The sequence below is a fragment of the Bos indicus x Bos taurus genome, chromosome 2 (genome assembly GCF_003369695.1).
Source record: "Bos indicus x Bos taurus breed Angus x Brahman F1 hybrid chromosome 2, Bos_hybrid_MaternalHap_v2.0, whole genome shotgun sequence".
NCBI classification, from domain to species: domain Eukaryota; kingdom Metazoa; phylum Chordata; class Mammalia; order Artiodactyla; family Bovidae; genus Bos; species Bos indicus x Bos taurus.
In genome coordinates, this window is record NC_040077.1 from 38,405,690 (window position 1) to 38,418,523 (window position 12,834).

Genomic DNA, 12,834 nt, shown 5'->3' on the forward strand with positions numbered 1-12,834 from the left:
AGCTCTTCACATGAGGTGGCCAAAGTACTGGAGTTTCAGCTTTAGCATCATTCCTTCCAGAGAAATCCCAGGGCTGATTGCCTTCAGAATGGACTGGTTGGATCTCCTTGCAGTCCAAGGGACTCTCAAGAGTCTTCTCCAACACCACAGTTCAAAAGCATCAATTCCTCAGCGCTCAGCTTTCTTCACAGTCCAACTCTCACATCCATACATGACCACAGGAAAAACCATAGCCTTGACTAGACAGACCTTTGTTGGCAAAGTAATGTCTCTGCTTTTGAATATGCTATCTAGGTTGGTCATAACTTTCCTTCCAAGGAGTAAGTGTCTTTTAATTTCATAGCTGCAGTCACCATCTGCAGTGATTTTGGAGCCCCCCAAAATAAAGTCTGACACTGTTTCCACTGTTTCCCCATCTATTTCCCATGAAGTGATGGGACCAGATGCCATGATCTTCGTTTTCTGAATGTTGAGCTTTAAGCCAACTTTTTCACTCTCCTCTTTTACTTTCATCAAGAGGCTTTTTAGTTCCTCTTCACTTTCTGCCATAAGGGTGGTGTCATCTGCATATCGGAGGTTATTGATATTTCTCCTGGCAATCTTGATTCCAGCTTGTGCTTCTTCCAGCCCAGCGTTTCTCATGATGTACTCTGCATAGAAATTAAATAAGCAGGGTGACAATATACAGCCTTGACGTACTCCTTTTCCTATTTGGAACCAGTCTGTTGTTCCATGTCCAGTTCCAACTGTTGCTTCCTGACCTGCATACAGGTTTCTCAAGAGGCAGGTCAGGTGGTCTGGTATTCCCATCTCTTTCAGAATTTTCCACAGTTTATTGTGATCCACACAGTCAAAGGCTTTGGCATAGTCAATAAAGCAGAAATAGATGTTTTTCTGGAACTCTCTTGCTTTTTTGATGATACAGTGGATGTTGGCAATTTGATCTCTGGTTCCTCTGCCTTTTCTAAAACCACCTTGAACATCTGGAAGTTCACAGTTCACATATTGCTGAAGCCTGGCTTGGAGAATCATGTTAGAACAGTCTATTCATGCGTCTCAGAATTCTTGTTGCCAATTCTGAGTTCAGTGGAATAAGATAAAATTCAAACTTAAGTCCTTTACGAATACCCATCCTTATAAGTCCTTTAGGAATACTTAGCCTTATAACTGAGAATTTTTCATGTCCCTTTTGAGCTCTTTATAAGAGGGTAGACTCAGAGAATGTTGTCTTGGATTGGCCACCAGTAGGAGAGAAATCTGATTAACACTTTAAGATGATTTATTTAGATCCATGTAAAGGGTACATATTTAAATTACTAAGAAGTAAGGCAACATATGTAAGAGGGATTTGTAAGAAAGGCCTTGAATGACAAGTACAAAGATGGTATGCTTCATTTGTCCTCCTGCAGTTACATTTGTTTTTGGTTTACTGAACTCTCTTATTTTTTCCCTCCACAGTTTTACAATGGTGGATGGAGTGATGATTCTTCCTGTGCTCGTGATGATTGCTTTCCCTTCCCCTAGTATGGAAGGTAAGTGGCTCACAGTTGGGTAGGATAAGCATACTGTGTAATGTTCACTTTACTGTCAACTAGCTTGTTCTTAATCCTGTCAGACTTAATCCTCCTCTTCCCCCATTTTTAAGACTATTTTTTAGAGCTGTTGAAAGGAAGGCAAAGGGATTTGTCATCTACTTCCCGCACACATGTATGGCCTTCTCCATTATCAACATTTCCCCAACCAAAGTGATCCATTTGTTATAATTGATGAACCTACATTGACACATCATAATCATCCCAGTTTATAGTTTGTGTATATTAGGGCGCACTCTTGGTGGTGTACATTTTATGGGTTTGGTCAAATGTAAAATGACTTATATCTGTTGTTAAAGTATCAGAGTATTTTACTCCCCTAAAAATCCGCTAAGCTCCACCTATTCGTCCTGCTCCACCTCTGCAACATCTGCCCACTGCTGATGCTTTTATTGCCTCCATAGTTTGTCTTTTCTAGAGTGTCATGTAATTGGATTCATACACTGTATAGCCTTTTCATATTGGCTTCTTTCACCTAGTATTACACTTCTGTGTTTCCTCCATGTCTGTTCATGGCTTAATAGTTCTGTTTCATTGTCTGAATGTACCATAGTTTATTAATCCCTTCAACTACTGAAGGTCATCTTGATTGCTTCCAAGTTTTGGCAGTTATGAATAAAGCTTCTGTAAACATCTGTGTACTGGATTTTGTGTGGGTGTAAGTTTTCAGCTCCTCACACAACAAGGATTGTGATTGCTGGGTTGTATGTTAGAATATGTCTAGTTTTGTTAGAAACTGCTAAACTGTCTTCCAAAGTGGCTGTTGCATTTTGCATTCCCGCTAGCAATGTCTGAGAGTTCCTACTGTTCCACATTCTTACCAGCCTGTGGTAGTAACTGTGTTCTAGATTTTGGCCGTTCTTACAGGTATGTGGTAGTGTCTCATTCTTTTAATTTGTGTTTCCCTGATGATGTATGAAGTATGCAAAAAAGCACATCTTTTCATGTGCTTATTTGCCATCTGTATATCTTTATTTAAGTGTCTTTAAGGTTTTTGGCCCATTTTCTAATTGGGTTGTTTGTTTTCTTATTATTTAATTTTTAGAGTTCTTTGCATGTTTTGGATAACAGTCCTTTATCAAATATGTCTTTGGTATATGTTTTCTCCCAGTCTGTGGTTTGTCTTGTTGTTCTTTTGACATTATCTTTCACAGGGCAGAAGTTTTTAATTTTAATGGAGTCCAGCTTATTAATTGTTTCTTTCATGGATCATACTTCTAAAATGTTATTGCTTTACTCAATGAGGTCATCTAGATTTTCTGCATTATTAATAGGAGTTTATAGTGTTTGTATGTTACAGTTAGGTCTGTGATCTATTAATATTAATTGAATAATTTTTATGAGGGGGGTATAAGTTCTGTGTCTAGATTTTTTGGGGCATGTGAACACCCCCTTTTTATAATATATATTTGATAATGCCCCTTGATTTTCTTAAAATGTAATTCTTATACATACCATACCTTTCTTATAAATGTAAGTTTTAAAAATTCAGTGTAATTCCTTATCTGAAATAGAAAATTCTCTTAAAATAATATGTAATTAACTATGCCATATAATTAAAATGGTATTTATAGGCAAATGTAATATAGTATAGTTGGACATGAGTACACTATAAGATATAATGAAGTAACAGATGTTTGTATAAGAATACAAACATTTATGTACACACATATATATTAATCTTTGATGTCTTAGAAAACAGAAAATGTATTGGTATCTTTTCTGTTTTCTAAGACATCAAAGATTAATATATATGTGTGTGTATATAAATGTTTGTATTCTTATTGGTACTAGTGAATTTATTATATTGGTGATTTAATTAGCACAAGTGATGTTGCCTGCAGTGATTGAATTTTCTGAATTGGTGAACAAATTTTGGTAGAATCAAAACAGGGACTATTCGTGCCTTGATTGACACAGTGGCTATATTTTGAGTAAATTTCATATACATTAAGACAGTGTAAGACATACTTTCTATTTTTATGTATAAAAGTGTTAGGTATTAAGTTCAATTAATTATACAAAGAGTTTTCATGTGAATGAATGCTTAGTGGAACAGTGAGACCCTAAAGGGGCACAGGTAACTTAGTTGTGTGAGATCACATGGGCAAAATGCTTTGGCATCTGTGGGCTTTACTCGTTCTATCTTCTCTTCTCCCCATTTGTAAAAGGCTACTTAAGGATGATACTGCCCATGCAGAGTCCACAAAAGAGATAATCAAGAGAAAAAGAAAATAAAAGCTGCCTATAATTCCCTGCACTTACATGTAATTGCTTTTAGCATGTTGGTATAAATCTTTCTAGATATATAAATGAACTATATTTTATTGTGCATTAAACAGTTTGAACTTTATTTTAAAAAGGTTGCTCCATGAAAAGTGGTGCTTATGGTGTGAATCTCAGCCTTGTGATCAGATCGGCCAGTAAGACTTATGTGTCTGTTACAGGCTCTTGGGGGTATAGTGATCAGCTTTATACATTGGATAAGTTTCCAAGGAGGCATATAATATGACAAGTTAGTATAGCCAACACTGTGGAAAAACAGTACTTGATATACTAGAAGTCTATTTTGTTATATGTTCAATTCAGTTCAGTTCAGTCGCTCAGTCGTGTCCGACTCTTTGTGACCCTATGAATCACAACACACCAGGCCTCCCTGTCCATTACCAACTCCCAGAGTTCACTCAGACTTATGTCCATTGAGTCAGTGATGCCATCCAGCCATCTCATCCTCTGTTGTCCCCTTTTCCTCCTGCCCCCAATCCCTCCCAGCATCAGAGTCTTTTCCAATGAGTCAACTCTTCGCATGAGGTGGCCAAAGTACTGGAGTTTCAGCTTCAGCATCATTCCTTCCAAAGAAATCCCAGGGCTGATCTCCTTCAGAATGGACTGGTTGGATCTCCTTGCAGTCCAAGGGACTCTCAAGAGTCTTCTCCAACACCACAGTTCAAAAGCATCATAATATTTGATCTGTTCCTGCTTCCTTCCCATATTCATTGACATATATTATAGATTTGCATTGTCCTGTCTGGGAGCTAGCCATATGTAGCTACTGAGCACTCTCATTGCAGCTAATACAAATTGAGATGTGCTGATAAGTATAAAGACACACTGGGTTTTGAAGACAGTAAAAATGTGAATTTTATCTGTTCCTTTTTACAACTATGAAAATTTACTGTTACATAAAGTAGTTCCTACTATGTTTCTATTGGAAAGCACTGCTGCTGCTGCTGCTGCTGCTGCTGCTAAGTCGCTTCAGTCGTGTCTGACTCTGTGCGACCCCATAGACGGTGGCCCACCAGGCTCCCCAGTCCCTGGGATTCTCCAGGCAAGAACACTGGAGTGGGTTGCCATTGCCTTCTCCAGTGCATGAAAGTGAAAAGGGAAAGTGAAGTCGCTCAGTCATGTCCGACCCTCGGTGACCCCATGGACTGCAGCCCACCAGGCTCCTCCATCCATGGAATTTTCCAGGCAAGAGTACTGGAGTGGGGTGCCATTGCCTTCTCCGTTGGAAAGCACTATTGTCAACCAATTTAGGTATCAAAAGTCTGTATCCCACTCTAAGCAGTGTTTTTTGACAGAGTCCAATAATATTGCAGTCATTTAAATTAGCACCAAAAAGATATGAAATAAGGATCCTGCATGGAAGTTTAAAGGAGTAGAAGGTATATTAACTAGAAGATAGGTTGAATGGTCTTAGGTTGAAGGAATGAGGAATAAGAAGAAATGGACTGGGAACATTTGATGGGTTAACCATAGTTCTCAGCTGAGGAGTTTATTTTATCCCCCAGAGGACACTTGATAATGGCTAGAGACAAAAGGCAAGTTGCTCAGATTTTCCCTTTTTTTGTGGCTATACAATATGATCATAATAAAACAAAAAAGTAAAGACCATTGTGAAATGAAATCCCTCCAAATTCCATGTGCTTCTCTAGATAAACAGTACGGTAGGGCAGTCCTTCAAGTTTCACGCGCTGTCCTGGTTGGACTCATGATGTAGGCACAATAGAAAAAAAAGAGAGTGGAAGAGAAATTGAGGTAGAAATGTAGTATGAACAGAGAAGAAGTGGAGAACGAATGGGGGAAGAGGAAGTGAAAAGGGCTGTTATGAAAAAGTATTAGCAATTCAGCCATTGGTTGTTTTTTCCTGCTTTAAGCTCTTAAGCCGCCCAAAGAATCAAGCAAATGACCTCTTAATGCCACAGCGAAGATCTGTAATGAAATGTGTTAGTCTGGCTGAAATGGAAATGGATGCCACTAAGGTTTTGCTATTGAATATAACACCACCACTAGCATGTTTATAAGTATGGAAAAAACACATCATCCTTTAGTTACAATAGCTTTTTTTAAAAAAAACAATATCCAGCTGTAACCTAGAGTGCTCTAATCATATTAGTCTTGTCTTCCTTCTATGACTCAACTCCTTGTTAACTATCAACAGCATATTCTATGAAAAGATTCTTTGTTTTTGCATGTTTACTAGAAAAAGTTTTTAAAACACCACTGAGAACCCTTAATTGTAATACACTCTAATATACTCAACATTAGTCATAAAGTAAATGTTAAGTACAAAATACTTAACTGAAAGAGGTAAATAATAGGGAAGATAACTAAAAGCTTTATATGAGCCTCATAGATTGTCTCGTGCAGGGTTTTAGATGACCAAGGAAATGGACCATGTTTGATGTTTGTATTAGAGTAGCTGTGGCACCATATTAATTGGGCTTCAGTGGAGCTAGGTGGCATTCTTGGTGCATAAAATAGAATTCTAATATATGTTGTTGGGTATTGTACTCCTTTTAGTCTACTAAAAACAAATAGAAGAAACAAAGGTTCTTTCCTTTAGTCTACCAAAATACTCCCAAATGTCTGTTAAACACTGATGAGATACAGTGATAACATTTTAAATAACAGGTCCCAAACAGTGATTTTGGCCAAGTTTGACTTGGTCCCCAGCCTTTTTGGCAACAGGACCGCTTTCGTGGAGGACAGTTTTCCCACAGACGGTGCTGAGGTGGGTGAGGACGGTGTCAGGACGATTCAGGCACGTCACATCTGTTGTGCGCTTTATTTCAGTTGTTATTTCATCAGCTCCACTTCAGATCTTCAGACATTAGATCCCGGAGGTTGGGGACCCCTGCTTTAGAACATTTACAATTTCTATGGAATCCTAAATACTCTGGGGCCAAAAAGACCTCATGAGTCTGGAAAATACGTACTATAACCACACTTTTTAAATGATTTATAGGTACTATTTATTGAGTGGTTAGTATGTGTCAGATGTTAGGCTGTTTTATATATATTATTTTCCCATAATCCTTACCATTACCCTAATGAAATAGGTTAGTGGGAATGTGCTTTTGAATTAATCTAGACTATTGCTTAAGATTATACAGCTTGAACAGGGCTTCCCTGGTGGCGGCAATGCGGGGGAGACCTAAGTTCGATCCCTGGGTCAGAAAAATCCTCTGGAGGAAGGCATGGTAACCCACTCTAGTATTCTTGCCTGGAGAATCCCATGGACAGAGGGGCTTGGTGGGCTACAGTCCATGGGGTCACAAAGAGCCGGACACAACACAAGCTGCTTAGCACTCACGCATACTTTGAGGAATAGTGTTCAAGACTTTGTCATTATCAGTCTTCTTCAGAATTTTGCATTTTTTGGTACCCTAAATTAGCTACATCCACTGACATTGTATCTGGCACATACTGGAACCAGCTCAATCCAGCCTATATGACAGGCTGACTTGAGAGCTCATAATAGTGAATGATGAGTTCCTTTTACCTGGGTCTGTGTTTTTTATTTCTCTCTCACACTAGTATGCATTTTTCACATTCATTATATATACAACTCCAGCTGCAGGAAGAGTTTTATTTGCTCTCACAGAGAAGAGCACTTGAGTCCTAATTACCCGTATATCCTTCCTTTTCCTTCCCATTAATAAGACTAATCATGCTCTAATACTGCTATCATGCCACCCGGGAGAAGTCCATTTTTTGCCCCAGAAACTCCTTGTTTGGTTTTACCTTTGTCCCCATGAGCTTCTGCAGGGATGAGTGTGACACAAATAACTTAGAGTGGAATACCATACTGCTTCTTCAAAAATATTTCAAAGCTAAGATGACCCACATTTTATTATATTTGCAAGCCGTAGTTAGATTTTATTACAGCAACTTTTGTTGCCGTGAGAGATTCTGGCCTGTCCTGGAGAAGATTGCTAAGTACTAAATTATTTTCTGGGTTGACTTGATTTTAGTATTTCCAAAGCCATCACTACTCAGACTTTCCAGCCCAATTACCCAATAAGGGAAGGAAGGAGATCATTTCAATAGACTTTTTGTTAGGGTCGACAAAGGTGCCCCTCTTTGCCACTGGGGGTGAAGAATAGAATAAGCCTTTCTTTGAATTTCTCATTATTGAGAGTGCAGGAAGTTCGTGAAGGGGTGAATGAATGTAAGAGAAATGTCTCCGTATTAAATTTGTTGCTCTCATTTCTCATTACTATAATTTATTCCTTTTGTTCAGAATAAAATCTTTTTCTTTTTTTTAACACACCATCGTATGAGTGATTTGTTGGGAAGAGATGAGATGCACTGAGCTGTTAGTCATGAGGACCTAAAATGTAAATATCAGATGAAGCTGTGCACGCTCAAGGTACCGATTCTTTACTGTCACATTTTCTCACCTACCAGAGTGAGTGTATTATTGATGCAAGGTGAGCTGTGACAAAGCTTCCTTTCAGCTTTTCCTTCCTGGGGAATGTTTGTTTCAGCTGTATGTAGTTAAACTAAAGCCACATCCATTTTTTTTTTTTTCCTAGTGAACATTATAAAATGCTCATATTCAATGCATTTATATGAAAGAAGTTAGTGGTAGGGTGTGGAACGGACTTGAAAATTCAATCAGAGTCAAATATTGAACAGATGGGAAAGCAAATCCAAGGCCCTAGCTCATTAAATGGTTTCCTGTGGTCAGCAGTGAGTGGGCAGTGCAACAGTTTCCACCCTTCTCTCTTACAGAGATCGGTCTCAAGGGGGAAGAACATGGATGCCATCTCCTCCCTATGGAAAAACTGGGGAAGCAGGAGATTGGTGGGAATGTGTGCTATTTTTTGCTTTTGAAAAGTAAACACCAAGGAAAACAAAACACGTTAAAAAATTAATTTGTAAGGGGAAAGGGCATAGGAGAGAGATAAATTAGGAGTTTGGGATTAGCAGATACAAACTACTATATATAAAACTAGATAAACAAGGTCCTACTGTCTAGCACAGGGAATTATTATATTCAGTGTCCTGTAACAAACCACAGTGGAAAAGAATATGAGAAAGCGTATACATGTATGTATAACTGAATCACTTTGCTGGATACCAGAAACCACACTTCGGTAAAAAATTAAAAATTAAAAAAAAAATTAATTTGTAACTCTCCAAATACTGCTGAGAACCTCCCTCTGCCATCTAGCATGACCTCAGGCAACTTCCCCTGATAATGGTTATACGCAATAGTCGTAATTACTCAGCACTCATGTCCATTCCAAGATAGTGTAAGACGCAGGGCGGGGCAACCTTCAAGATCTTCTCTGACTCACGGTAAGAAACACTTTAGAGTTGGACCCAGTGCACCTGCATTTAGAAACATCATGGAGTAGGACTCACACACATCTGAAAAGAAAATTTCATGAAAGACCTATCACTCTATTTTAATGTACTCCTGTTTCTTCTCTTTTTTATTCTATTTAGTTTTATTTCATTTAGACAGAAAGAAACCTTCTCTTGAACTCCTAAATCGATTTGCCTACCCAGAATGGGTCATAACCCATGGTTTAAGAAAGACAGCTCCCCTCTGCTCCCAAGAGCTCATATTGCTCGGAAGTCCTTGCTGCCCTCAGGTGAGAACTCTGACAGCTAACCCAGACAGTCTCCAACAGAGTTGCTCCAGACCTTTTATTATTATTATTATTTTACAACTGTATGTAGCCTGCCATTCGCTCTCTGCAAGCCAGTGATTTGACAGGAAGAGGGAAGTTTGCATTTGTGCCTTCTCAGCCGTGGTGGTAACACTGGAACAGCTGCTCCCTGATTCTAATCAGCTGAATCTGAGCTCTGCAGAGCTGGGTGTTTCCTAGATCCTCCACAATGCTGCATCTAATTCTTTGTTATGGGTTAGAGTGGAGCATGGACTTTCTGAGGATATGTATTTTTGCGGGATGTGGGAAGGAAAGAAGGAACAGGAGGGAGAATGAGAAGTTCCTCTTGGAAGGGGGTGGTGAAGTACACCTTAAAGCAAAAACAAAAACCCCTACCTATATTTTTTTATTCAAATGGTGACTTGGAGCAGGGAGTAGCCTCTTTTATTTATTATTATTTGCTGAATTTGTTTATTTTCTGAATTCTGATATTTACACCAAGCCAATACAAAATCCTCCCCTCCAAATAATAATAATAAATCAGACCCATTTAGGAAAATTGTAAAAAATAGAGAAAGCAAAACAAATAGTCCAGTTCAAACTTTGACTCCTGTGAAATATATAATGCTGCAGAATGCCATGTAGAGTTAAACACTCATGGCTTCTGTTTATCTTTCACATCATTTCTTATTTCATGAGCTTCAAACAGTCAGTTTTGCTAAGGTTTAGGGTAATTTTCGGAGAAGGCGATGGCAACCCACTCCAGTACTCTTGCCTGGAAAATCCCATGGACGGAGGACCCTGGTAGGCTGCAGTCCATGGGGTCACTAAGAGTCGGACACGACTGAGCGACTTCACTTTCACTTTTTACTTTCCTGCATTGGAGAAGGAAATGGCAACCCACTCCAGTGTTCTTGCCTGGAGAATCCCAGGGACGGGGGAGCCTGGTGGGCTGCCATCTATGGGGTTGCACAGAGTAGGACACGACTGAACTGACTTAGCAGCAGCAGCCGGGTAATTTTTGGTAATTAAACGGTATTCCTAGTCAGAGTGCCTTCTGAAAGGAAGACTCTTGGCCTGCATAGGAATCAGGCCTTTCTCAGAAGAGCATCAAACACTGTCATGAGCCATCTTCTTCCTTTTTACTGTGTTTCTGAATGTGGGTTATCTTACCTGTTAAGAGCCATTATCTGCAGTGCCATGTGGGACAGTAACAGGGTGGTGGTGAGGGGCCATCCGTGCAAAGTGAGCCCTAGGGTGAGAGAGGTCGGGACTTGGCGTGGTCTTTGTTTTCTCTTTAGTGTCTGAGACAGTGCCCAGCACATAGTTGGTGCTCAATGAGTATTTGACAAAATGCATAATTATCATAATATAAAAAAGAATATTATAAGCGACCAAGAAACTGATCTGGATTGGGGACAGAACAGGAAAGCATATCCTTTCAAAGAATTTATTCCAAGTTTGGGAAAAGAGAACCAGTCTTAACCTTCTTTTAGCTGATTGATCAGCATGAGGCCAAGGATCCGTACTGGTGATGTCAGCATACCTGGAAAGGGGTTCCTGCTGTCAAAGAGTCAAAGTCTAGATGGAGGAGACACAGGTTACAGCACCATACTGGGGTGTCAGCAGGAAGAGTCTACATGGCACATGAGGCTGGGACTGGGGACAGCGGTCCAGGGAGGCTGGGTTTGGAAGGATGGACAGGCATTAGACCAGCAAAGGAAGAACTGAGGAGGACTTTTAAACAGGGGAAGGGCCAAGTCCAGAGAAGTGGGTGGGTGGGAGACTCTGCCTAGGGGGTCCAGCAGGGCAGAGCAGCTTGAAGAAGGCATTCGGGTTGGGAGTTGAGGGCCTAAGTAGCCTGGCAGGGCCTTGCGCATGAGGTGTTTGTTTTGGATCTTGAGGACACAGAGAGCTATTGAAGGATTGTTGTTTAGTTACTATGCCGTGTCTGACTATTTTGAGCTATATAGCCCTACTGAACTATATAGCCCAGCAGGCTCCTCTGTCCATGGGATTTTCCAGGCAAGAATACTGGAGTGGACAGCCATTTCCTTCTCCAGGGGATCTCCCCGACCCAGAGATTGAACCTGTGTCTCCTGTATTGGCAGGTGTATTCTTTGCTACTGAGCCACCTGGGAAGCCCACTGAAAGATTAATTAGGCACAGTTTGTGTGTTTTGAAGGAGTTGTGTGATAGAAGTGGATCACAGGCTACATACAGCAAGATGAGAGGTGAAGGGACAGGGAACAACTAGTCCTCCTGCAGGGTTTGGGCAGACAGGGCCCATGTGCTGCCTTTTCAAAGGCATCCCAACTATAGCAACTCGATAGTGGCCAACAAAACAAAAACAAAACAAAAACAAAACCCTTAGTTCCGAGAGAAGACCTTTGTGGTAGGCAGTGCACAAATTCTAACAGCAGCAGCAAACGACAATAATCTAACAATAATTCCACCGCTACTTTTATTATGGAAACAGAAGGCTGAGCTGCTGACTTTTCTAGCAACTTTTGTGAGATATTTAAATCCCTCTCTAGCTGGCCCTTTGTTCCTGTGTTGCCATGGAGTGTCAGTAAGCCCAGCTCAGAATAACCTGGGCAGGGACATGAGAGGTGCAGCTTGCTTGCTGGCTGGCTGGCTGGCATGGTGGCTGGCCAGGTTACACTGTTTTCATTGCTCCCGTCTTGGGAGGAGGACCGGGCTGCTGGTTGCCCTGGCAGCTGTGAAAGGTGTATGTCTTGGCTGCCCAGGGTTGGAAAGGCAACCAAAACTTGCCTGCCTACTGAGCATGTGCGGCTCGTGATTGAGCTGATAGCAGCTGAAAATAGCCCACTACGCACCTGTCCCTCGTACACCAGCCCAGGGCCGACTGCCATTTAGGACAGCGTGGGCTCCGCTGCTGGCTAAGGTGAAGGGCTGAGTGGATCTCAGTGGTTCTTAGGAAGATCTTGGGAACTTTGGCCCTGGCTTCAAAGGAAACAAAAAAGGAGCAGGCTCTTCCGAGCGGTTCCACTGGGCACTGTTGTGGTTAGTGAGTGGCCACCGTGACTGCGTATGGACGGTATGTGCTGAAGACGCCACACACTTCTGCTTGCTCAGCCAAACGGGGTCTGACAAATGGAGAGGTCTGTGTTTCCTCTTGGAGGGAAAGGCTTTCCTAAAAAAAACCCTGGACAGCAGCCATCATGGTGTGCTCTGCCACAGTTTGAGAAAGCGGGAGACATTGAGTTAAACTATTTTGCTTTATTTTTTACCTGCTCATTAATCCCCCGTGACTGTCAATGGATCACTTATACAAGGTGTCTCTTTGCTAGATTATTCTTTCTCAGCAGTCC

General features: G+C 40.8%; 1 protein-coding gene across 1 annotated transcript in view; it reads left to right on the forward strand.

The window, feature by feature from the left end:
- The window catches only part of ACVR1 (activin A receptor type 1), a 131,266-nt gene that overhangs the window by 75,874 nt on the left and 42,558 nt on the right, over positions 1-12,834 (forward strand). The window contains exon 3 of the mRNA XM_027560249.1: positions 1,459-1,532. Within this exon, the coding sequence (XP_027416050.1) occupies positions 1,466-1,532 (67 nt within the window). The 5' untranslated portion in view covers positions 1,459-1,465. The remainder of the gene's footprint in view (positions 1-1,458; positions 1,533-12,834) is intronic.